General features: G+C 40.3%; 1 protein-coding gene across 1 annotated transcript; it reads right to left on the minus strand.

Annotated features, from left to right (window-relative positions):
* Positions 1-5148: 5148 nt before the first annotated feature.
* Positions 5149-15148, minus strand: SPART (spartin; the record flags this gene model as incomplete). The annotated part of the gene is made up of 8 exons (XM_079550527.1): positions 5149-5335; positions 7621-7711; positions 7791-7949; positions 8955-9149; positions 9955-10081; positions 11746-11850; positions 12828-13025; positions 14318-15148. The coding sequence occupies 8 exons, from the start codon at positions 15146-15148 to the stop codon at positions 5149-5151; spliced, it is 1893 nt and encodes a 630-aa protein (XP_079406653.1).
* Between the last annotated feature and the right edge of the window lie 12125 nt (positions 15149-27273).

Genomic DNA, 27273 nt, shown 5'->3' on the forward strand with positions numbered 1-27273 from the left:
AGCCCCGAAATTTCAGGTGGTTAGTGACCTGAAATGGTCCACCATCCGCTCAGAAAAGCAAGAGACAGTGTGAAACGGGGCCAGTGCTGACTGGAGAGATGATCTCTGCCCTTATTCAGGAAGATGGGCTGTAATTTTGCCTTACTGGCACACTGTGAAATCAAGAAAAGCTCTAGTTTGTCATTTACTTCTGTCGTGCGATCAGCAAGCCTTATGTAACAGCCCTCCAGCTTGCTAGGAAAGACACACTGCTTCCCAAGTTTCAAAAGAGTTACGTTTTATGGTTAATTTAATGTAGCCAAAACCAGCATTGGCATCCAAAAGTCAGCTCTGAAATTATGTGATTTTTGGCTCTAAGACCGGTGACATTGGGATGGGCCAATCTGTTTTCTTGCTGATACAGAAATGGCAGGGTCCTGATCCTGATGTTTAGCTGCACATGTCTGCTGTCTACCTTATGCCAGTTCTGGAAGCTGTCAATCTTCTCTTTGAGCCAATTCCATTTGCTAATTAACTCAGCAGAAAACCAGGAGGCAAAGAGCCAAGAGGCAGGCTGATTGCTGCTGGATTAGCGATCCACTATGATCTAATGCATGAGGGTACGACAATAGGATAGAGAGTATGAAACCTTATCATAAAGACAAAAAAAGTCATTTAAATGTGTCTGGTATATATTAGGACAGGTGATTTTTGACAGTTTGTACTTAGAACTGGTACTATTATCTAATCAGTGAATTATCATTTGATTTATGAATTGAATGCAAAATTACCTGCTATGAGCTATTTCAAGAACATCTTCAAGAATGTAACAAGCTTACAGAATAGTTGTCAAACTAGAGGCTGTATGTGGACAGCTCAGAAAGAGCCACAGAATCACAAGAAAGTCTCTGAAGATGTAACCTGGCCACCACGTACCATCTGCCCCAGGAGACACTTCTTTGGACTCCTCTCTAGGAAGCTTTCAGTCCCACCCTCCGCTCAGGGATTAACATGTGCCCTAACTAGGTGAGATCTCAGAAACTGGGTCACGGAGTGCAAGTGAGGATGAGCCCAGACCTCGTTGCTTGGCTGGATTGGCAAAGGACAGCAAGTCTAAATATGTGCTTCACCAGATGGTTTGGGAGCTGGAGTGAGATCACATCAAAAATATCTTGTGGACCAAGATCATGTGCCAGTAGGTCGAAACTTCAAACCATCAAGATTATTACCATTTACTTCAAGAACAGTAGTGACCATGCAGCACATGGGACTTTCCTCCATTTTTTTATTCCAGATAAAGATATATACAGATAGCTACAAATGTATTTTACTTGTTTTCAGACTTTTCAGTCTAAAATTTTCAGAGACTATAAGAAAAGTTATAAAATTTGGTAACAACATGATGCGGTTAAAAAAAAATAATTAAAGACGTATCTTCAGATTATGTGAAGGCAATAGATGGCAAGGGTCGCTTAAAAACAAGGTAGACCAATTGGTGAAGGTAAACATTTGGATTACAAAAAATTAATTTCGACAGAGAATTAAATTTAATTATTTCAATAGCACCAATATATTAGGGTATGATGATGTGACTGACTGTGTTAGACACGGGGAAACAAGGGAGACTGTGGTATATTTTGACTTTACAAAGGCCTTTGACATAATCTCCCATAAAACCCTTACAGACAAATTGATGAGATTGGATGGATCGGGTAACTGGGAAATAATGTTGGTGGAAAGCTAGCTCCACCATCAGCCAGTACCACTTAACTCTTTATTACAACCTGGAATACAGGCCAGAGCACACTCACAGCAAGTTTGCTGATGATTAACAAATTGAAGAGAGCAGTCACTGTGAAGGAGGCTTCTATTCAGAGAGGGCTGAAGAGACAAACTGCTGTAAGAAACCTAATGAAATCCACCAAGAACTAAATTCAGAGTCCTACAAAGTGCAGTTTAGGGGCACTGACCAGAATGCAGATTCACAGGAAAAGACACGACAGTTCGTGGCAAACAAGCTGCTAACAAGCAACAGATAATTCTTCCAGCAAAGGGCAGCCAACTGCTACCTGGGCTGCACCATCAAGAATCTAGCCAGCAAACTAGGTGAGGCCATTCTGTTCTGTTCAGCTTTCACGGGACTGCATGTGGAGTGCTTAGCTTTGGGTTCCCAAACAAATCCTATAGGCTGTTGAGGGGTGGCAGCCATGATCTATTTTCAGCCTGAAGAAGAGGAGGTATGAGTAGATCCTGGTGCTGTCAACAGCTTCCTTAAAGAAGTTTAGAGAAGAGTGAGCATCCAGACTCTTCTGAAATGTAAGCATGAATAGCAGCATAAGTGCACATGAGAAAGTTTTGATTCAATCCAAGGGAGAAATATTTACTTTTAGCATGATCAAGTGTAGTAAAAGGTTATGTAGAGTTTGTGAATTTCAGCCTTGAAGATATGCAAAATGTGAGCTGATGTGATCTGCTCAACTGAACCAGCAGGAGGTTGGAGTACAGACCACTGGAGGTCCCTTCCAACCTACACCACTCTATGGTGATCTGAATAACTAAGCCTCATCAGCATGTTTTACTGGAAGATAGGTTTGCCAACTCTTTTTGAAAGATTACAGATTTAGCTGAGGTGTATGGGAACTGCTGAGTCACGGCCTGAACCTCTGATTGATCACCTGAGGCGAGCCATGAGTCAATCAGAGGAGCACAGGTGAAGGCAATTCACCTGTGATGCCGGAAGGGGTGGAGCCTGGCTCCCCCCCTCCTAGACCTATTTAAGGGCTGGCTACCAGAGGGGAAGAATCTCTTCTGGAGATCACCTCTCTTGGCATCTTCTGGTGAGCTCAGCCAAAGGGTAAGCTCTTCCACTTATTCTCTTTTGTGATCGTTGTTTACTTTGCCTAATTCTCTTGATTATATTGTGATTATAACATCTTGATATCTATTGATTATACAATTATATTGTGATTATAACATCTTGATTATATACTGAGGGCTTAACAGTAGTTTATACCTACAGAATGGTGAAGATGCCAGAGGCTGCAGTAACTTGGAATGACAGAGATACTCACTAAGAGTCATCTTCTCAATACAGGATTTGAGAGCAATACTGTAGCAGAAAAGTTTTGAATAAATGAATTTGGAAACAACAGTGCATCAGAAAATCCAGTTGCAGTGCACTCAGTAAACAGCATGAGGGAGAGTACTACAAGGATTGCCATGTATCAAAAGATGGCCAAAGTAAAAACCTTATCAGGGCCTAAGTAGAGACAGCTGAAGCTGGATAAGTTCAACAGCACAACAAACTGAGTAATGAGAGTAACAAAACTGTAGTAATGTGTGCTACAAGTTGGTCTCCTGAAGACAGTAACAGTTCACTTTTAACTGCTAGTTTTAAACTATTAAAACCAACTCACTGTATTATCAATGGAACTAAAGGGCAAGTACTATATGAAACCCAAATGAGAGAGAGAAGGAAGATGCAAACATTTCTGTTGCAAAACTGATTGACAACAACAAAGATCCTTTTGGCTAGTACAAAATCTGTATTTGCCTTAAAATAGTTACATTTGCTGGCAAGTGATAGACCATAGTAACAGAAATTGTTATGATGTGCTTCTGATGGGCCTTTTTTAGTTTGAAATATTTTAAACTCTAATTGGTGAGCATATTTCTATTGTAGGCATACTCCTAGACTGTTGTTTTTTGTTTTTTTTTTAACTACTTCAGAAGTCCTTTTTTTTCCCCCCAGTCACCTCACAGTAACTTCACATCATAAGGCCAAGCACCATTTGACCAATTTTATTTTTATTTCCATAAATCAAAGTTACACTTCAAGTGGTTAGTTCCTTTGTTTCACTTTTTTCCCATCCCCAGTGCACACCTACAGTACCCATCACAAAATGGGCACTTATTACAATTCCAACAGATGTTCTTTTTATAACTGTGATAATTTGCTGACAACCATTTATAGTTATTTTTTCCAACTATTTAAATGGAGACAAGTTGTAAATTCATGGTGTTCTGTTTGCTGCAGGTCCAGCCAAGATTAGAACGTATAGCAGCTTTAAAACTCAATAATGAGCCTTTAAATAAGTAGCAGTAGAAAAGCAGCTCAAGAGTTCTACATTTCAAACAGGAATAAGTTACACGAGGAACAAAATGAAAAAGCTACATGAAAGTATCTATTCTATTCCACACACATCTCCTAAGTAGAAATGCTTTAGAGATGTCCCTTGTGCAACCGGGAATTCAGTAGAATAAAGATGCTGAGAGTTAGAACTACCTGCTGAAACAAATACCTAATGCCTTCCATCAGGTACTCTGAATCTTTCTGGACTGGTGAGAAGTACAGAATGCATAGAAGTTTCCAGTGATCTCAGTAGAATTTTTTTAAAGAAAAATATGCTCATTTATGCAAAAACAGACATTGTCTCTATATAAAAATCTCAATTTCATAGAATTTTTAAATATTCCTTATGGACTCTCCTGGAAAATAAATTTTTCTAGAGCTGTAAATGCTAGAGCTATTAGAATAAATACTTAAAATCTTTGGTTTGCTCATACGCTGAGGGGAAAAAAGAAAGTTTTAAAAGAAATGACTATCTAGTTACCTGAGGCTCATCTTTCATTTCTTCTAAAAATGAAATTTGGATAAGACTAGCTGCTTAGTAGCTGAGAAGAGGAATTCTCTACAAAGGAAAGAATGAGACACAACACTTATTTAGGTCAATATTAAATACCAAAGTTTGCTGTAGTGAAATTAACTTAAGAATATTAAAAAAAAAAAAAAAAACTAGTAACCCTATTTCTATCAGAATTAGAAATCCTATTTGTTCAGTATCACCACCTTCTTTACAAATATAGTGTATTACAAAAACATTTATAACATTTCTGTATTAATCCCTTATGCAGTATTATGTTTTGAGAAAGTGCTTACAGATGCAAGTTGATTCACTGAAAACTCATATCCTGCATCAATAAAGAACGAGGATTTAAGGATACTTTCATTTCTCCTTCTAAGAATGCCCACTCTGTATTTTCCCATGGCAAATTAAGTAACAGTTGCTTGAAGAGCACAGTATGATTTGCATTAAAACACAGATTAGCAGTGTGGTTACTTCTAAAGACGGAATTTCATATAAGGCTTTGAGAAATGCTTTGTTGTTTTCATTTTTTATCCTTTTTCTCCTTATCCAGTACTTTATATTCATCTAAGACAGCATGGCCAGTTTCCTTTGCAGTTTTCTTCACAATAGATTTGATACCAATATGGTCAATGTTAAATGCTGTAACACCAACATTGATTGCAGAGCTCATAGCGTTGTCAGTAGCACTGCCAGCATCATCTCCATACCTTTTAAGAAAGACAACAGATTTGTAAATGCATACTTAGTATTTTTCTCTTCACCATTATTCTTCTGAAAGCAAGAATTAAACACATACAAAGAATACAAAATTAACAAGAATTAAATACATACAAAGAATAAGCAGACAGGCAAATGTGTAAGGATTGAAATGACAAATTACTAAATCATTTCAGTAAAGGCTGCTCTTCCAGCATGTAGATTTTTCTTTGAAGACACCACTATGCTTCCGTCCTTCTAACTAAAAAGCTCCAGCTTTTCCTAGCAGCCAGACATTTCCCAAGTCAGCACTGTAAGCAGACAATCCAGGCCAAAGGGAAGTATTTCTTGCAACATTAGAATCTCAGCAGTTAGTGGAGTTACTTTTCCCTCTGCTTTTTATGACCAGGGATTCTCAGAGGACCTCAAAACAAGGCCAAAGTGAAGCACAGAGTATCAGAGGAGCCAAAAAAAAAAAAATCTGTCATGTTATCAGAACAGCAGCCATGGTATAATGGTGGAGCCAACAGCAAAACAATTAAAAGAATCAGCAGTTTTGTTTTGTTCCTGTTTTTAATTCTCTGATTATTCCTTGAATCATCACTGTCTGATTTGCAGATCCCAGAATTAATGTCACAGCAAAGGAGCACTATTTGTCAGTTTACTTTTTTTTTTAATTAGTTATTTTCACTTCAGGAATATCATAAACCATTTTTTCTGTAATATGAGTAAAGTAGGGGGTTTTACTTCGTTAAGACTATAGGTTATCCAACACAAATCATTTCTTAAATATTTGATAATTAATTTTTACCTTTGCCTGTTTGAATTGCATTGCTTGTACAAAAGAAAAAAGCTGGGCAGATACATACACTGAAGATGTTCACACTACTGCAAAAACCCATCAGATCAGTAGCCAGGTACTTTTGCAAAGCTGTTACTTCTGAAACTACATTTTCCCCCACTTCTGATTATCATGCTCATATTATAAGCATCTCTTCCAACAGCAAAGGCAATGCAACTAAATTTTAGCTGAGTTTTTTTGTTGACTTAAGAGAGACTACAATAGTGCTCCTTTAGCTTTCCATTTCCATTAAGAGGGATTTAGGTAGTTCAAAGTACTCAGAATGGAATTATGCCTTTCCCTCATTGATACAAAAACCAGTGCACAAGAGATATGTAGAATTTTAATGCAATTATTTAATGGGATAGTCTAAACATAGAGGAAATTCTCAATTATCAAGTATTTTAAGTTGTACTGTAATAACTTGTAATTACTTTTTGTCTTTCAGTTAGTGGTTGTTGTCTGCTGATCTCCGTATTTCCTATTTTTGTATCAAAAGAAAACATCAGTGTGAATTTATGTGAAAAAGCACCAATAAAATACCTCCTGACAGCTCTACTGAAAACAAATATTAGGGAGAAAGCACCACTGTTAGCTTGCCATCTAACCCATTTAAAATGCATCAGAACAGAACCCCCAGTTGCCAACCGACCCAGTACTGTCTCCTGCTGTTTACCCTCTGCTAGCAGCCTGGATGCACTTCCAGCAATCCTTTTCAGCATCTCATTTGCTATCCTTATCACTGTCACCACTCAACCTACACGCTTCTGCTTACTCTCCATATACAACGACACCTACTGCACATCTTTTTGGAGGGAGTGCATTTCATACACGTTGCAGGTATTTCACTGTCTTCCCTTATTCTCCAAAGCATCATTCAGTACTAACACTTATCAGCTTAGTTCTTTGCATCATCTTAGTAAACACAAATCACACCACCCTTTTCGAACACGTATATTTTCCAAGTCCAGCCTACTTGGTTTATTATTGCCATTTATGCCTTAGACTTCCTTACATACTTCTCCTTTTGTACTTCATTGCTTTAATATAACCTGCTTTTGGTTGAAGTTCTTTCATTTTTTGAGGTCCAGCTAATGTTATAGAAACTAATGTTATAGAAACTCAAGATCACATTTGAGAGGTTTAAAATGGCTGCTTTTTGTCTTCCATAAAGACACAATGTAGAACAATATAAATCTGAACATTATTTCTTAATGCTGCCAGAATCTGTAATAGTTCTAGAAGAGAATACATATTTAACAAGAAGCACTCATTCATTTCATATTTTTACTCACAGGAGATGCTCGTTACTGTGCACTTAGCAGCTTATCATAAGCTGTATAATTAGAGTATTTCGTAGCTTTCCTTCACTTTCATCAACTTTTTTTTTGCTAGTATTCATTCACGATGACAACATGCTGTAGAAGATGAAAGCCATCAAAAAACGTAACTTACTTGTGTTTCACAGTTTTTACAGTCTCAGTTGAAACACTTTTAGCAATGCACTTAGCTGCACTTTCTAAACCTTGCCACACTGTTGCAAACCCTGTAAAAATGAAGAGCTTAATTGAGTTCACAGCACTGAAAAGAATGCAATTTAAAAAAGCAGAAGGAATTTTTGTTACCTTGAACTCCACTTGCTGCCACCACCAGAGCACCATCAAGAGCAGATTTGCCATCTTTGTCTTTCTTAAGGGATTCTGGAACTAATTTGCTGCCATGTTTCTTGACATGAGGAGCCAGCTCCTTTCCAACACAGCTTGCTATTGAACACACTCCCTCAACTGACGTAGAAGAATTGTATGGAGATTACTTAGTTAGAACACAGAATATATTTAAGAGTCTTTACTCCTAAATCAAAAGTATGCTTCACTGAAGTTCTGAACGTCACTTCTATTTAAATATGCTTATTCTGAAGAGAAACTTGAATCCATGCTTAAGTAACTGAACTGATACAGAAGCAAAACTTGTTTTCAGATTCTGCTCAGCTCAATTTCCTAACAATCAAGTAGGGCTGATGTAGCAGCACTAGAAAATAAATAGGCATTTGTCACTCTTAATTTCAAAAAAGTGCTTCCATTGCTTAGTTATCCCCAACTCGGAAATGGAGAACAAAGTGTCTTTCTTTCCTTTCTCATCTTCTGGAGAATACTTAGAATTATTCCAGCTCTTCCCAGTAATCAGGTATCATCCAGCACAGTTTACTTTTAAACTCAGCTGAATCGCTATACACTACACATCAACACTAATACATAACAGAATGAAATAACAATGAAGTTACTGAGAGCTCCTATGATTCCCAAGCTCCTCTGAACCCCAAGTGATTACTATTTGGAAGTCTACACATAATCTAACAGACAAGTTTTGCAGCTGCATGAATCAACAAATGTGCATACACATTCTGTACTGATAAAATATAAGTTAATAGTCAGTGACAATACAGCTTTTAAAATACGTGGTGATTAATGCAGGAAAAAAAGAGAGAACTTTCTGAACTGTTTAGAACTTTAAATATGTATATAAACACATGAAACTTCAAATCAGAGAAATGCTCCGCTATCTGGATTATTACTTTAGTCAAGAAAAAAAGATGCACCAAGGCCACACAATATAAAAAATTCCTCAAGCACATCCCTGACACAGAAAATAACCAGGTACAAACAACCAATCTCTGAATTTTATCAGAACTGTCCTTCCTCAAATTCCCTGGCTAAATAAACCAGCTCTCATTTCACAAAATACTTACTCTAAGGCAAAAATACAATATGCTATGAGATAGAGCATCTTACCTAAGAACTGGCTGACTTTCACAGCCCCTCCAGTAGCCTGTTTCGCTACATGAAGCCCCTTTGCTACAGTTGGGTTGACTTCCAGAGGTTTTTCTTCTGGCTGAATGTGTTCTCGCAGTTTAGAAGCTCCTTTGTGAATAGCTTTCCCAGTAAATTCTGCTCCTTTTACGAGGCCCCAGCTTACCCAAGATGCACCTTCAGGGCAAAAATTGTTTTTCTTAAAACACGTGGAGTTTTAGAGACTAGAATTCCTACAGCTTTCCCTCCTCTGCTTCTCCAACACCGATCTTAGAAACATTCCCAATTACATTCTGCAATTATATTCTTTCCTGACTGTGCCAGCATGAATTCCTGCAACGAATTCTGCTCCTACACCACCTACACTTTAGCAGTTCATTTCATTTAAGTCTAGTACAGCCATTCTTTGCCCAAATGTCAGCATAATGCAGAAACTCAATTGTTTGTGGTGTTTATTTTTTCAGTTGGCTTTTTTTCCTTGAATATCCAGGTCCCGGCAGGGTCAAAAGTGATGGAAGTGATCATCTCAATGCTTTAACATTCTGAAAACGTACAACCTAACCTCCCTGCCCTTCTAACAGATTCATATTCACTCCAATCTTTTCTCACTTGTGTATTCCAAAGCTTCTCAGAGGAAAAAAAAACTGTTTATGAGCAGAAGCCACAACAGATATCACCTTTAATATCACTGCTTAAACAAGAGTAGAATTGTGGTATCACAGTGGTTTGAGTCACATGTGACTACAGCTAATTTATATAGTCAAATTAGGAGTCCAACCCATTTCCAGTGAGCAAGAATGTTGACGGGGATTCAAACTCTGTGCTGTTTTCATAAGGCACACCAACGTATCCTTCATGTTATTAGAAATGGAGCTAGTGAACAATCATTTCTGACTACTCAGCTTCTAGCACACAGATAGATAAAATATTGTTTGACTTGCAGAGGTTTGTATTTAATGTAACCCTCCTCTTACAGTAGTACCTGACAAGATTCCACGGGCAACTTTCTCACTCCATTCTGGCAATTCTTTCTGACTTTCCCCTTCAGGATGTGGTTGGATATGTACAGTCTGAGGCAAATTAATCACATCACTGGAGGCTTCTGGAGGCTAACAAGCAAAAATAAGTATCTTAGAATCCACTCCCAAGATATCCATTATCAAAAAAAGCCAGTTCTGTGTATTCCTCCAAATTCAATTGCTTTTTGCTCACTGTACACTTTCTTTATACAGTTAAAAGAAGATTAGCTTGCTAGTAAGGCCATGTGGTCAACTAAGTAGCATAACCTACAGCACAAGTTAACCAGCGATAAAGCACTGATCCATTTATCATTCTTATCTCCTCAAAGAGAAGTCAACTCTCCTGTTATCCAGTATAGGAACTGCAGTCTTTGCTCAGAGAATTCAGCTGCACTAAAAGAATGCAGCTGTTGTCATTTGCACCCCATCCTTTCCCCTCATATCCAAAAATAAAGGACATTATTCATTCCCTGTGCTGTTGATGCTTTTTTGCAGACTGGCACAGCCAAGGAACATGTCATGTGCATGATAGCTGCCCCACACTTAAAGTTGTGCAGATAGGTTCTGTGCAATTTCATGTCAAGCTCTAGAGTTTCTTGAGCAGACATTAATCATTCAAACGTAGCAATCACCACCACAGTCTGCTTAGTGTTTCTAAAAAGTGTAACATTGCACAGTTCACAATGTATAACTGAACTTTAACTAGAGAAGGCAGAAAAACAATGGAATGGATTTGGGTTTTGGTTCGGATTCTGTTTTTAGAAAAGGGTAAAAAAGTAAAAATAAAAGAACAGTAAATATTTCAGAGATTGAAAATAATGCTTATTAGTGAGGGATAGAAAATAATTTTGTTCTGTCTGAAAGAGCCTACATGAAAATATTCACAGATGAAACCTATGAACAGAATAGAACACACAATATGGAATAGTATTCAATATTGCACGGAATTCTTAGATTCATCGGAAGTGTTAGGAAGATGTAACACCAAGCACGAAGACTGTTACAGTAAAGAACCAACAAGAACATTAACAGGAAAGACTGGATTAAGTCTTAGTAAATTGCTACCCAAAAGATTAACAAAGTATAACTGACTTGCAGAATTTCATCAATTACTGCTTGATCACAGTCTGAAATCCTCATTTTCAAGAAATGCCCTTACCAGATGACCGAAACACTATGAGTGCGGGGCAAGAAAAATAACCTTAATACATATCTACAATTAAAGAAAACCCTTAAGCCTATTGAAACAAACAAACAAACCAAAACCAAGGTATGCTCCAGGTATAATTTCTTTGCCGCAGTCTGGGTCACCATGTGGAAAAAAAATTAAAAGACTCTTCTACAAGCTTTGCTAAAGTGTAGAAATGGTTTGTCTAAGATTCTATGCTACAGTCACATTAAGCATAAGTTGCTAGTTAGATCCTTGTGACCACTATGTAAAACATACATAAAATACCCAGCAGATTAGGCTTTAAAATAATTTGCCAAAAGGAAGTTATATCCAAGTGCTATATCAAAGTTATTAAAAAATCCAGAAATCTGCAACTGATTTGCAAAGCAGGACCGTCTGCAGTAATTGAACCTACTCTTAAGAAGTAACATACAAACAAACAAACCAACCCACAGGACACACCATGGGAGGATACATTGCTGTGGTCAAACAGGTCTGGAATCTCAGCAGTTTTAAGGTGTACTTAAGTGATAACTTTTCTTTTGTTGCTATGAAATTTTAGAATCACTGTCCTGGCATTTACCTGGACTTTGTGGCCAGACATCTGTTTTAATTTATCTTCAAAATGCGCTCTCTCTGTTGCTGGGAGCTCTGATGGTAACCCTACTCTCTCATGGGATCCTGGCACCTGTGATATCATATCAGGGAATATTAACAATTAAGACAATAAAGGGACTAGACTGAAATCCAATTGAAACTACTTCTATGCAGGAAAGACTACAAATTTAGCCACTAAGTCCAGCACTGAAACATCACACAGTTCTATAGTACTTTTTCCTTTCAAGTAAAAAGCAGTGGCCTTCTGTGCTAGTACAATTCCCTGCTGAACTCAACAGGATTTCTAACAGAATTGCACCCACATGACATGCTGCAGTATGGTTCTTCATCATCACTGCATTCAAGTCTTGGTGACTCAGTAAGATGGTATCTTCCACAAACATGTTATTATCTTGCTATGAACTACTGAGTGATTATTGATTACCATTCTTCCTCATATGGTGTTCCAGCACTCTTACAGTAACTCTTAACTCACTTTGTTTCCAGTCACTGTATCTTACTGCATCTTTGATAGACTATGTGGGTTTTTTTCTATTGTGTCTGTTAAAATCTTACTGCAATGAGGTATCAGACAAATCTATTTTGCGATCCCATTTGAAGGCAGATTTTTGAGGTACTTGGTATTTTCACAGGTTGTCTTTGAAGCTTCTTAATGTTTTTGAACTGTAATTGCATTTGTGAACAATATTCCCTGAATGCTGTCTGGTCCAAACTACACTTAGACCGTGTGCACGTACATCCACAGGAAAAAAAAAAAACCACTTTCTCCTGAAAATTTTCTTTTGGGGCCTATGTTTTTCTCTAGGAAAAATAGTGAAAGTATCCAGAGTGATTTCCAATTCTTCTCTGTGCTTATGATGCATTACTTTAAAAATTTCAATTATCTCACAGAGCCTACAGTTTCATTACTAGGTACCCTTAAATCTTGGCTACTTTATTTCTCACTGGTGAGCTTGCCAATAAGACACAAACTAAGTATAAACTGGCAGACATATTACCATTTCCACCTTTCATTGTTGGTTTAGGAAAGGCAGCTGGGGAATTTACCTGGAGTCGAAGGTCAGACATCTGCTTTAACAGATCCTCAAAAAGCTCTCTGTCAGCTGCTGGAAGTTCTGAAGACAACACTACTCCCACATAGGATCCTGGTGTCTGGGACATCATGTCAGGGAACATGTAGACTCCCGTATTGCAGCACAGAACAGGAGACTGGTTGCACATTAGAGGATACAACCAGTCACAAACCTGGAAAAGATACACGCGTGAAGGAATTAAAGGACCTTTTTAAAAAGAGAAGATAGGGAGAATGCTCTGATTAGCACTAGAAAGTTGATTTTCCATACAGTTTAGTAAGAAAAAGAGCCTTAGATATCTAGGGAAAAAGAATATAAAACCAAACAATCATCAACTCAAAAACCTTCATGACTGTAGAGACAGCAGTCTTGGTTAGTTCTGACAGAGAAAATATTGATTTCCACAGGATCACAATTCAGGCTGGTAGCTTCTTAACTGAAGCCTAGTCTTAAGGCCTAGTTGCAGAAGGAGATGAAGTGCAAGGCCAAATAAATCAGGACTCAGTGCCTCTTACTTTCTATTGATCTCAGAACAGGTCTGTATGATTGATAAAGAGAATATATGACTATCACTGGCCTGCTGAAGATTCCTAACCAGTAGAACCAAAAACAGGAATAGATTTTTTTTTTGTTTACCAAAGTTTCTCCTTCATTGTTGAGACAGTTCCATCAAAGAGGTCTCTCTCCATCAGGGAGACCCCAAGTTGGAAACTGGACCAGAAATACAATGTGCATTACAGAACGTGCCCACAAGAAGTGAGTAGCAAAAAAAAAAAAAAGTATATCCAAATAACGCATCTTTTTCATTTGTGGTTCACAGACTAACACAGGTTCTGAAGTTCTTCATTAAGATTCTCTAATTTGACCACAATACCTTATCACTAGTTGCAACTAATTGGGTACTACATGAATCTGTTTTATACTGAAAGTTTAAGTGTTACAACATAGGAATCAACATTTCTTCTCAGTGTGAGGAAGGGGAATTTGGTTTTATGAAATGAAAAAGAAACATCAACCGATTCCAAAGCATAGGATGTTCTGCACAAACGTGCACAAGAACTTCTTTACGGTGAGGTGACGGAGCGCTGGAACAGGCTGCCCAGGGAGGTTGTGGAGTCACCTTCTCTAGAGATGTTCAAGACCCACACGGACACCTACTTGTGCAACATGGTGTAGGGAACCTGCTTTGGCAGTGGGGTTGGACTCGATGATCTCTGGAGGTCCCTTCCAACCCCTATGATTCTGTAATTCCTTTAGAAAACAGAATTCATCACAGCAGTAAGCACTCAAGAACCTTGGGAAGACACTAAGGATGTTTTCTCAGAAAAGCAGAAAATAATCTTTTCCAATGGCTATTAAATCCCTCATATCATCATAAAGACTTAGAAAAGCAAGAACATAAGAAGATTGTTGTTTAAAACTTTGACATATACATGTAATTAAAGAAAATGATTTTCCTGTTACCTGAAGAAACGCAGGTGGACGATTCTGGGCCATCTCACTATCTGTATCCAAGAACTTCACAATGCGCAGATATCCAGGATACGAAGGAGCACTGACCTGCCCATCAGGAGTCACAAAGAATATCTGCACACCTTGGGGAATCAAGATCAGCTCATCTGCATCCACTCCCAGGTTTTGAAGGGGAGGTGGCTGAGTACACTTTCTGTAGTAGTCCTCACTGACAGAAGAAAACTCCCCTGAGTCTGTGCCATACGACACAGTAAAATGGCCATCGGTAGCTTGAGGAGTATAGGCAGGAGGTGCTTCATTTGGCAGACACAGAGGTTTTGCAGATGATGGGCTCATAGATGGAAGCTGCCCCTGGCTTGCAGCTGCAACACTTTCATCTGCTGCAGGTGGCTGACTTGGTACAAACAGAGCATTAGGTGGGGGGGGCCTTTCTGGCTTTTCTGTAGAAGGAATGTGTGGGTACAACTTGGGCACTCCAGCAAGGGCATCCATTGCAGCAGGGCTTCCTCCTACAGGTGGAGTGTTTTGTTCTAGAATATCAAGTCGAGTGCGCACATTCTGGAGGGTCTCCTTCATCTTCTGTTGCATTTGCCTGGCAGACTCCCACTGGGGTCCCACACACACAGGATCCTGTGATGGAATACTAACTCCTTGGAGCAAGTGGTCAAGTCCTTGCCTGTAGTAACTTCTTGCCTCTTCCTTCTGACCCAGTTCATCTGCATGTAGTCCTTTATTGATAAAAATAAAGGCTTTTGTGTACTCCTCATTAATAGCTTTAATATTTGCATCTTCTTGCATAACTGGATCCCGCACTTGTTCCATTGCTGCACACTGGAATACAAGTTAGTAAGAGTATTCACAGATTAAGCCAAACAAAGTTTACATTATAATGAAGCAACCTCTCTAAAGGTGATCATACTGTATTACCAGAAAGCTATCTAGTTGCTTGGTACAAATTCTGATGTTTCAGTTATCTCCTATTAACCTTTAGAATGTATGACTCCCAGTCAGCAAAGAATTTAACTCAGTAAACATCACCTGTAATTACACCAAACATTTATTTCTTAAGAAGCAACACAAGAACACAGACATTCCTGACATTAAGCATACTATCTTAAAAAAAAATATTAAGATCAGTACCAAACAGTGGAGTAAAATAAATAAATCTACCCTTCCTCTCAATGTTTTCCCCTCAAAAATCCCTATGACATTAAAAAACTCAGTTAACAGTTTGTCTATTTAAACAAAGGCTGAACTTGCAAACTCAGTACATTTTTACTTAAATGACTGAAGGGAAAGCACTCAGATTTAAACAAATTATGATAAATCTTTTCCAACTAACATCAACACTCCAATGGAATTGGGAAGTTAAAGCTTTGCTTTACAGTACGAAAACAGGGAATTATTTATTTCCTTCACAGTGTTTACAATGAGAGAAGGAAGGCCAACGTTTCCCTTCCTTTCTCCCCAGGTGACAAAACCCTGAACGTACAAAAGGCTGTGGGTTCTATTTTTATTTTGGAATGCACACATTAGGCTGTTTGAGGAATACATGAACAATTAAAGAGCAGGACATAATCCAGTGGGTTCATTTGAACTTCGAAATATGTAAATCCGTTGTTTTAATTGAACTTGGCTAAATGCAGCAAATACAAGTTGTTCTTGGATTAAGATAGCATTTTCAGCACACAATATAAAAAAACTCCATTGAAATTTTTTGCTGATGGCACTGAAAGCCGCTGACATTCAGTGTGGGTTATGATACTAGAATAGAGTAGAGGGCAGCAACAAAAAAAGGATATTACGTATCAACAGTCTACACATTTTTTTAATATTCAATGCTTGTTAACTTTTTCTTATCATTTTAAGAGAGGATATCTTCAGGGAGAAAACAAACAAACAAAACAGTTCTCTGCTATAAGCTGGATAGAAGAACGGAGAAAAATCTAGAGATGCTTGCCAGCCACAATGACAGCAAGCTACAAAAAGCATGGCCATGAAAAAGGCAAGTAAAAAATCAGTAGGGCAAAAATAAGAACATTTCTATTACACACTGTAGCATTAATACCACTGTACAAGTAAGCACGGGTGAGACTCCCCACACAGTGCTGACCCACGTTTAATAAAGCTGCACCAGAGCAAAACGAGGAAGGAAGGTTACTGAAATTTCTGGTGCACCAATTCCCTCTCTCCCGGGAAATAAGTTTGGCCCATCAAGCCAATAAAACAAAGGCTAAGAGATTGGATTAGCCTCTATAAATATATTGGATGAAATAAAGTAAGTCAGGAAGGAAGAAAAGAACTATGGAAATTCAGGCTTTCATTGAGACCCTGGAACACCAGCTCTTCTTCGTTTATGCCACTGCAGTAAAGCAGAGGAAATAAATATCTTTCTGCTTCTCCAATAAAAGCAGACTAACTTCAGAAGTGAAGAACATTTTAGAAGCAAAGACTGAATGCTGTGCTCTACTCCCACATCCTTTATTATCAAAAAGCAGATGGCATCTGTGTGAGTGATGCATCTGCAGTCAGATGACAGATGCGTCACGTAGCCCATACTGCACCTGTTCCTGCATGATGCGACACAATCCTACTGCATGCAGAACACGAGCTATGAGCATTCCAGGCCAGCAGCAGCAGGCATGTGGTTAGGACCAGAAGGGATGGCTGGAGAAAGCAGCCCTGGTGGAACAGATCACAAAGCCACTCAAGTCACCAGCCCTGCTGCCCATTTCATATCCCACAGCAGAAAAATGAACTTGTGGCTGAAGGAGATTCTTTGGCTGACTGACCTGCTGCCAATACATTTGGTATCTTTGATCTAGGCTGAAGAACAATGCTGGCATAAGAAAAATTATGCAGTTAGTAACCACTAAGCATAAAGATTAGAAGCTCAGAGCATGCTCCTGACCAACACAACAGCAAGCAGCTAGGAAGTAACGAGAAAGAGTGAACATCGTGGCAGACACAGCTTTATTCTTATTTGAAAGGCTACACACTGTGGTGAAGATTTTATGGTCTAGGAGAACCATTCTTTTGTCCCTACGGCACTCATAGAAAGTGCACTAAGTTTCCTCATAATAAAGAATTATGGACATTAACCAAGTATATGGAGTAATTAAAGATACACATGTCAAGTAATCTGCTAGCAAAAAAAACCTAGGGACTCCTAGACAACATCATCTTGCATTTACTGAAAATCCATTTTTCTTTTAAGGAGGGTATAAAGGTGAAAAGCAGCTTAACAGTGAAGAACTCTGATCCAAAAATTATTTGAAACTTCTAAAACAGAAAAGACTTAAAAGAGCAAGAAAGAAGGCCAAAGTTTAAGCCAACATCACAGTCCACTTCTTTATGAGCAATATTTAGTATTTTGACATTTCTAGTGTCTCTGAATTTAATCCTGTATGAAGTCCCTGCTTAGGGCAGTAACTACTCGCCACAGCACCATCACCTGCTTTGCCTCATGTGTTTTGCTTTGGTTTTGTTGGGGGTGGCTAAGGCAAAGATACTATCCAGATTTTAAATAATTTTCCTAACAACTGTTAGTGTAAAACAAGAAGAGATGTCAAGTAAAATCCAAAACTAACAGCTGCATTTCTGCTTAACAGTGAGCAACAGTAAGTACCACTCCATATGCTCACTGCACTGTCAACAGCACTGTTCTTGCTAAAGCTCAATCTTTATTAACCCCAAATAAAAGATGTGTCAGGAAGCTGAGATGTCAGCAGAACCAGTGCACACAAGGCAGCACTGCATGGCCATGTGTGACAGAGATACAAAAACAGGCTTAGCAACTCAGAAGAGTGGGAGCATTGTTAACTCATCTCTGATTGTCTGAAACATCCCAAATTTGTGCTGCGTGTAGAGCAGTCAGTGCCAAACTATTCATTGGCGTGGCAATGCGCTTAGAAACAGAGGAAGCAATTCACAGCTGATTTTAAAACCAAAATAAGTTGGTTTTAAATCCACAGTTAGAGGATAACTAAAAGTCAGCCCAAAGGAATGAATTTAATAAATTAATACATAAGAATGAATTGGAATTGATACAAAATAGTGGTGGGTATACTGAAGTAAATAAGCTAGCTAGGTGGCTCCCTTAGAACACAAGAGGAAACATTCCCTGAAATCAAGCATTTAAGTAGTTTCTCAATCATATGCAAGGAATATCAGTCTTCATTATCTTTTTCAGTGCATGATCTTAATACAGTACCTAAGTGCCCATTATATTGTAAACTATTTCTGCACATTGTTATTTCCTACGTTTTAAAGCTAGAACAAATGGCCAAGCGCATATTGCTAAATGCAAGAGCACTGATGCAAGATGCAATTGAACCTTTGGCCCAGTGACTGGATGTACAAATTGGCCCGGATGTCTTCCTAGTGCTCAGTAAGACTCTCAGGAACTTGTCTTTGAGAAAGCTGATCCAAAAAAGGAGCTAAGAAAAGAGCTAACGGGCACTGTAGATAATCACAGATCAAACCAGCACTTGACTCATTCCTCAGCCCTTTTCCACACATCATTACAGATACACTCTTTGGTGCCAAGAGACTTGGCTGAAGGAGGCTAAAGGGCAGTGGGGCAATGTGGGTTCCATTTGATATTGTAAGCTAACACCTCCGCTATCTGGCAGACCATCCTTCCTCTGATGCACCAAGCTCCTCTTCATTAAAAAAAAAAAAAAAGTTTAGAAACCCGCAGTTTGGTTGTGGTTTCAACTGTGAAAAGGTAAACATGATGCCTAATGCTTATTAAGGGGATTAAATATCCTGACTGACAGAGGTAGAACACGCTTTCCAGCTCCCTGTATTCAAAACTTGTAGGTGGGGCTATGGGAGAACAAAACCTACCCCTTAATCCAGAGATCTTCTGATATGTCAGCCACTGATTTCAAAGATGAAGATGGTGAAGGAGAACTACAATGCAACAGAATTATTTAAAACTTAATCTATAAAAAGCAATTAAGGCTTTACTAACTTTTGAGAACATACTGATCTAACACAAATGTTATAAAGGATTCAAGTTCATACAGTAGGTACCAGCTGCTCGACTTCACCTTCTTTTTTTTTTCCTTCTAGCATATTTAAATTAGTCTCCTTTGGAGTAGTGCTTAAATTTTTCATTAAGCAGTGGCCTACAGCTGATATTTAAGCACTTAGGGCTGGATAATAGGAAAGCCAGACATGGTAACTCCTACTCTCTTATAATTACTGAGGACTTCAGAGAACTCCCACCGTCGGATATTCCAGCACGTCTCACGCTGGCAGCACCCACCCCCAGCATCCCGCACGCCTCAGCTTCCTCCTGTCAGCACGACTGTCTCAAGCCCATTTTCTCCTCATAAACCAACTTTCTCCCCGATGCCCGAGCTTCCATCGCAGGGTGTCAGGGCAGAGCTGCCAGCTCTCAAGTGCCAACCCGGCACGTCTCTGGAACGGAAAGCGAGCGCACGGCGGGACAGCTGGCAGTGGTGTCACACAGCGGACCGCGTACAAAGGCATCGAAACTACCTCGTGTTCTCCGGGAAAGGGAAACGATTCCAACCAGACCTGCAGTTACGCAAGACTGCTATTTAGCACTTTTAATTACGAGCAGGCCTACCAGCTCCCCGCCATCACCGACAGATTTCTCCCCAGCAGATAGAAACGACCCAAGCCCGACCCGACCCTCTCAAAGCAGGCAGAACCCGCGGAGCAGGGAATTTTCTTAAAGGATCCCTCACTTCCGTACCGAGCCACTGACAGGATAACTGCTTCTCGGCGACACTTTAACCCGGAACGAACCGGCCTCCTCGCTCCCTCCGAGCGGCACCGGCTCCCAGCCCGGCTCAGCCCGCAGCGCCGTGCGGCACCACCGTGACAACCGCGACCTCCACCGCCGCCCTCCCGCCGCTCCCAGCCGAACGAGCCTCCTCACCACAACCCGCCGAGCCTCTCCGAAAGGACCCGACCTCTCGGCCGCGCGTAACCCAGCCGACTTCACCCGGCGAGCCCCCGCCGCGGCCTGCAGGGTCAGGCGGCAGCGGCCGCTCCGCCCTCGGCTCGGGGCGGGGCCTCGCCCGGGCTGTGCCCCGCGTCCGCGTCCGCGCCCCGCCTGGGCTGACTGTCACCGGCGGGGAGCCGCTCTTCTCCGCGGGGTGGGGCGCAGTGCGTGCTTGCTGCATCTCCACGACACCAGAAATCTCAGTGAAACTGCGGCTGTTGTTTCTGAATATAAGCCGGCAGCTCGTTATTTGTGCGTCACTGACCATCGTGTTAAAAGTCCTGCGCAGCTGGACTTACGCACGAAAGATCTCAGGCCTAGTTGAGTCTAGCAGGGGTGCCCTCCTGGTGGGCAGCGGATCGGTAATGGCCAGCAGTGTGCCCTTGTGGCCAGTTCGACCCTCAGGTGCGACACAAGCAGCATGGCCTACAGGTTGAGGGAGGCGATCCTCCGCTCTGCTCTGCCTTTGTAAAGCCACATCTGGAGTGCTGTGTCCCGTTCTGGGCTTCTCAGTTCATGAAAGACTGGGATATCCTAGAGACGATCCAGCAGAGGGCCACAAAGATGATGAAGAGCCTGGAGCATCTCCTGTATGAGGAAGGCTGGTATTTTGAGTCTGTTGAGCCTGGAGAAGAGAAAGCTTAGAGGGGATCTCATCACTGTTTATAAATATCTAAAGTGCAGGAGCCATGTGCGTGGGGCTGGGCTCTTTTCAGTGGCATGCAGCAACAGGACAAAGGACAGTGGGCAGAAATTGGAACACGAGAAGTTATATCTGAACATGACAAAGAACTTTCTTTCACACCTTTAGTGTGACAGAGCACTGGAACAAACTGCCCAGAGAGGCTTTGGAGTCTCCTTCTCTGGAGATATTCAAGACCCTTCTGGATGCTTTCCTGCTCAACCTATTGTAAGGGAACCTGCTTTAGCAGGGAGTTGGACTCAGGAGATCCCTTTCATCCCTACAATTCTGTGATTCCATGTGTGCACTAGTGCAAGGTTCTCCCTATGCTGGCGCTTCCAGAGGTGCTTTGAGACTGTAAATTGCTGTCAGAAGGCTGTGCCTACTTATAATTGGCTATGCTGAGTGTGAGTCAATCTTTGGCACGCTCAGGACCACAAGACATATGAGTTTAGCAGGTGCAGCCCCATCTAGCTGGTGACCATGACCCCAGTCCTGGATGATGAATTTACTTCTCAGCCTCATTTAGGTCTGGGTTGTCTCTAGAAATGTGTCACACATTGCAGTTTCCAGTGCAAAAATGATCCAGGAATTCTGTGAAAAGGGTAGATGTGGCACTGAGGGACATGGCTTAGTGTGCATGGTAGTAATGGGTCAGTGGTTGGACTTGATGATCTTAGAGGTCTTTTCAAACCTTAATGATTCCATGATTCTATTCTATGATTCCAGGTGACACTGAAATTTTTTATTCAAGCAATGCTACAAGTCAGTATAGGCTTTCTTTTTTTTTTAACCATGCAAGTGTTGAGACATTGGCAGTTTGCCCATGCAGGCTGTGATCTTAGCAGCTCAGATGGACAAGACTCTGAGCAGCCTGGTGTGCTGGCTGTGCTTTGAGCAGAGTGCCGGATTAGACGACCTTCAGAGATCCCTTCAAGCCTGATCTTTTTTTTCTGTGATTCAGTGAAGTGAAAACTGGTCTCACCTCCAGATAGAAAAAAAACTATCAAAGTAGTGGACACAAGTGGACTTCTAGGGAAGTGTAAGAACAGTGTATAATTCTTCATCTCAAAATTCTCCTACTTCCATTTGGTTATTTCTTTAATACATGGTTTACTCAGAAAATAGAAATAAATAAATCAGTTGAAAGACAGCTGAAACACAGGTCAGTCTCAATAAGGTGTAAGTGATGAGCTTGTTTTTTTTTTATACCTGTAAGAGCATAAGCTGCAAGCAGTTTATATAGATCTCTTGAAAGGATTCCTCCTAAAGAGAAAAAATATTATTTAGCATTTATCTCAGTCAGTAGAGAGAACTCAGCATTTTCTAGAAACAGGCATAAATAGTCTCTTTTATAGAATCACAGAATCATAGAATATCTCGAGATGGAAGAGATCCACAAGGATTATTGTGTTCAACACCTGGCTCCACATACCACTCAAAATTGAATCCCTATATCTGAGAACAGTGTCCAAATGCTTCTTGAAAGTTGGCAGCTCAGGGCCATACCCACTGCACTGGGCAGCCTGTTCCATGCCCACCACCCTCTGGTGCAGAACCTTTTCCTAACCCACACCTGCCCCTCCCCAGATACAGCAGAGCAGATGCACATGGAGGCCACCTGGATGCACGTTCTCAGTTATCGGAAACATGCAGGCACATCCATTGCGGCAAAGTCTCCATCTGTGCAGATGCTGCTCTGCCGTATCAGACACTTATCACAAAGCAAATTATATCTGCAGGAAGCAGATGTGAGCACTTGCACTTCTGCTTTTAAGTCAGGATTTGCATAGATACAGGGCTGAACCTCACCTGTTGCTGTAGAAATAAGCTGCTCCTGCCTGACGTGAATCTGCAAAAATTTGACGGTGTGTTTATTCTGGTGACAGTCTTCATCCTCATTTGCAAATGGTAAGCTGATTTGTGGCAAGCTGTATCTTCAGTGATTTTAAACAAAACAGCCACAGTGTGCTTGCTTATACACTTCCACAAAAATCAGTTTCCCAAATCTCACTTTTTTCTGCTTTAATAATACATAGATGTTTCATGTGAGCTAGGCAACATGTATGCTTATGTGTCTATGCATATGAATGTGTAATTATGTCCAAGTTATTTAAAACCTCATTCAAACAGTAAAGTCATTATGGGATGCCAAAACAACCTGTGAAAGTTAGCGAATGTGGGGGTTGTGAGGCTGTGAATACAATATGCAAGGATTCTCCAAAACCACTTGCTGGTTTACAAACCAACTCCACTGCCTTACACCAAGTGCCAGTATGACAGAGACCTAGTTAAACATCGGATAGTAACCATGCTGTGCAGAGTGCTTATAGTCAGCAGCCCCCAAAACACTGATGAAAGCACACTGAAGCTGTATAATCACTGTATGATTTATAATAGTAAAAAAAATGTGGTAGAAAAATAGAAAATATTATCTATGTTAATCAGCTTTTTTCCTGCCTTCAAGCCCAAAGTCATTAGTAGACAGTTTGTCCTCCAGCAAAGCAAAGCAAAGGCAATAACAGCTGTCAGCCAAAGGTAATGTTACAGCCTTTAAAATGATACAGCTACTGACCTCAGATTGAAACAGAATTTGTTAAGGTGCAAGAACCATCCTCAGTGTGAATGTGCAGTGTTGATAGGCTTGAACTACAAGTGGAGGTAATACACATTGCAACCCAGAGAGTAGATGAGCATAAACATCTGGAAAGGGCAGCTGGCTACGAAGGAGAGCTCATCTGAAACTCCACACGGCCCAGAGGGCACTGGATTAACCTGGCTGTTATCAGTATGGCCCAGGAAGGGAGGAGGCCCAGCCCTTTTGGAAAAAAAAGAAAACACAGAGATCCAGATATCAGCTGCAAAATGCATTTAACCTTTTGCCAGCCATCTCGAGTGTGAATTTTCATTGCCCTTCCCTGTGAGCAAGTGTGCGATCATGAAATGTTATCTGCCTAAATCTGCAGTATTCTTGAATGAGGATACTCACAGAGTAAGCATAGAAAACTTAGTTCATGTTCATGCCATCAGAGATGCTGCAAGCATTGTCCCCAAGTCAAGCCTAAGCTTGGAGAGCTGTGAGAGCACCCTTGGAGGCTGTGCTGCTGCAGAGTCTGCTGCAATGAAGACCCTGGTATATTAGAACTAGGCAGACAGAGGACAGACTAGCTTCAGTTTGACTGATAATTCAGTTTGTTAATTCAGCAGTACAAAAATAAGTTGGCAACAATGGTCAGAAAAGAATACTTACCAGGAAAATGTCTGGCTCTCTAAAGACTAGCAGAAACAAAGCTTTTCTCTTGAGTAGCATATAGCTAACCTTGAGCCTGCTGTGGCAGATTACAGCATGGTACTCTGGTTACTCACACGTTGCTGACAATATTGATATGCTGCTTGTTCAAAGGAAAAATAAATTAAAATTCTAATGTATTATTCTGTCATGCCCCTGTGTAGCACTTGGAATAGCTTTGTGAGATAGCAGCTCTATGTTTTCCAGAATCGGAAGAATGATGTGACATATGTCAGACTGCAGAAAGTAGCTAGAATGTATTTCCTTTTTTCTTTCCCACACCAAAGGTGCAAAATATGCTGCTGATATGGAACAAAATAAAATAAAGTAAGAAGGAAATTTACTTTACGCTTCATAAGTCTGGGAGTGAAATTTTACTTAAGTAAGCCAGAATTATGCAATGTGTTCAGTTGCTTGATTGTTTGATTTTAGAGTGAGTGACCACACATAAAATTAAAGCATATCTCACATTGTACCCATAATAAAACATTTTCTTATTGCTCTTGGCATTTAGGAAAAACAGATGTCCACATGCTGTTTTCACATCGCCATAAATTAATTTTTCTGGCAAAGTGAAAGATAACTCCTTGTTTGTCTTCAAGCTTTTTGTAGCTCACACCACCATCAAGCAGTGATGTGTAAAACTGAAAAATAAATATAGCTCTAGTGATAGGAAGCATTGCTTTTGCTATTGCATCTTAATGGCTGAGTGGTTCAGCATCTGTGATAAACTGACTTAGTCATTTTAGGGTATGTAGTCCCTTCATCTTTTAACAGGAAGCTGGAACTTTCAGTCAGCTCTGTGTGTGTGTGTGTCTGTATGTGTACAAAAGCACTACACTTCAAAGTACACTTTTCCAAAAATATTGGCAGAATTAGGGCCTTGTGATATACCACATGTCGGAACAACTGTCACCAGGATTTTGTTACAGAAGACATGGGGGAACATCTGCTTTCCTAATGATTTCAGTGAAGCAGTCTGGAGCCCTGCACGTGGCAGTTCTGTGTGTGCCTCATGTTGTCTTAACCCTTCACAGATTGAAAATGAGGCAAATCTTCTGTTGCTTGAATTAAGGATCTGAGGGCTGTTATTCCATAAGTTGCAACATGTATGTTTTTGCATTTTCCTTTGATGAATCTAGTGTTGATCAGTTTTTGGACCAGACAATTCTATGAAGTAGTCCTGTGCAGGGGTATATGTCATTTTGTGTTTAAAGTTTGGTAAGGATGTAGGAAACTCCAGCTATGTTTATGTAACTCTACCTGTTTATGTAGATTTCCTGGCTTTTATATTTAAGATTTGTCTGTCTTTGGGTAGATTTAGCCTCTAGTTGGAATCCCACTGTGTGTATGCTAGTGTATGTGGGCTTTTTCTCCCTCAGGAGGGAAGTGGATAGCTTTGCTCAAACTTACCTTCATACTAAGAAGTGAGATTGGTAGTTTAACTAGGTAACATATGCCATGCTATGAAACCAGCTTTCCTCACCCTATGGAGGAAGGTCGAAGGAATCACAAGCTTTGAAATACAAACAAACACCTCAAATCGATGTGCAGGAGCTTAGCCAGAAAGAATCTAGATATCCGTTGAGTAATCTCAAACAACAATCTGGTGTTGCACTACTTTGTGTATTCTGGTCTATATGGCATGTAGAAATGTGCTGTGCAAATCAACTCTACTAGTTTCAAGTCTTTGTGCTCAGCCATCCATGGCCCACTCTCTCTCTGGGCAGGCCCTGAGCATGTGTCTCCAACTTTCAATTACCCAAAGAGGTATTGAGCTTGCTGGGTTAAAATCTTGAGTATGCAGTGATATGCATCCAAAAGTGTCATTCTCCATTTGGTCAAAGGCAGAACTCAAACAGGGCAGTTTGAAAGATGAGTGCTCAATTGACACTCTGTATAAACAGTGTCCAAACATTCCATGGAATAATAATAAAAATATTTGTTGGATAAAGTGTTCTGTAGAAATCCTGATCCTTTGTAGATTAATCTCAGGCTGGAAAGAGGATCTGAAATCCAATTTACTAATGTGTAGGTTTTAAATTATATTTATTACTTGCCCCATTCAACTAAACTCATGTATATGCCTTTGAAAAATCATATCTCACATTTGTAAAATAAGTCATTCATGAGGGATAGATTTCAACTAGATATTAGGCAGAAATTCTTTACTGTGAGGGTGGTGAGACACTGGAACAGGTTGCCCAGAGAGGTTATGGATGCCCCCTCCCTGGAAGCATTCAAGGCCAGGCTGGATGGGGCTGTGAGCAACCTGGTCTAGAGGGAGTTGTCTCTGCCTATAGCAGGGGTTTGGAACTAGATGATCTTAAAGGTCCCTTCCAACCCAAACCATTCTATGATTCTACAATTCTATGAATAGCTTGTTCACTTTCTGGTGCAGCAATTTGAAGCTTTGACTTGTTCGTGGAATCATAGAATCATAGAATGGCCCGGGTTGAAAAGGACCACAATGATCACCTACTTCCAACCCCCCTGCTATGTACAGGGTCACCAACCACCAGACCAGGCTGCCCAGAGCCACATCCAGCCTGGCCTTGAATGCCTCCAGGAATGGGGCATCCACAACCTCCTTGGGCAACCTGTTCCAGTGCGTCAGCACCCTCTGTGTGAAGAACTTCCTCCTAATATCTAACCTAAACCTCCTGTCTCAGTTTAAGACCATTCCCCCTTGTTCTTCTTTTCAGTTTGCTGTCAAAATAGAATTTTATAATTTTGTATTTTTACTCTAACAATGAATGGTGCCTGTACCTTTTTCAGTTAACAGAACTGCAACTGGAATTTTTTATCCCTATTCCAAACCGTTCCAAACCAAAACACAAGAACTACGATTAACAGGGCCGGACTAAGGATATACTGTTATTGAATCGCTAGATGGCAGTATTCACATTGCTTTGAGAAAAGCAATCTTCTTTCGCAGATGCTCAGAAAAACCTATCTGCTCTGTAACAAATAAATGACGTGCTCCTGTTTTG

The sequence above is a fragment of the Tetrao urogallus genome (genome assembly GCF_951394365.1).
Source record: "Tetrao urogallus genome assembly, chromosome: 1".
NCBI classification, from domain to species: Eukaryota; Metazoa; Chordata; class Aves; order Galliformes; family Phasianidae; genus Tetrao; species Tetrao urogallus.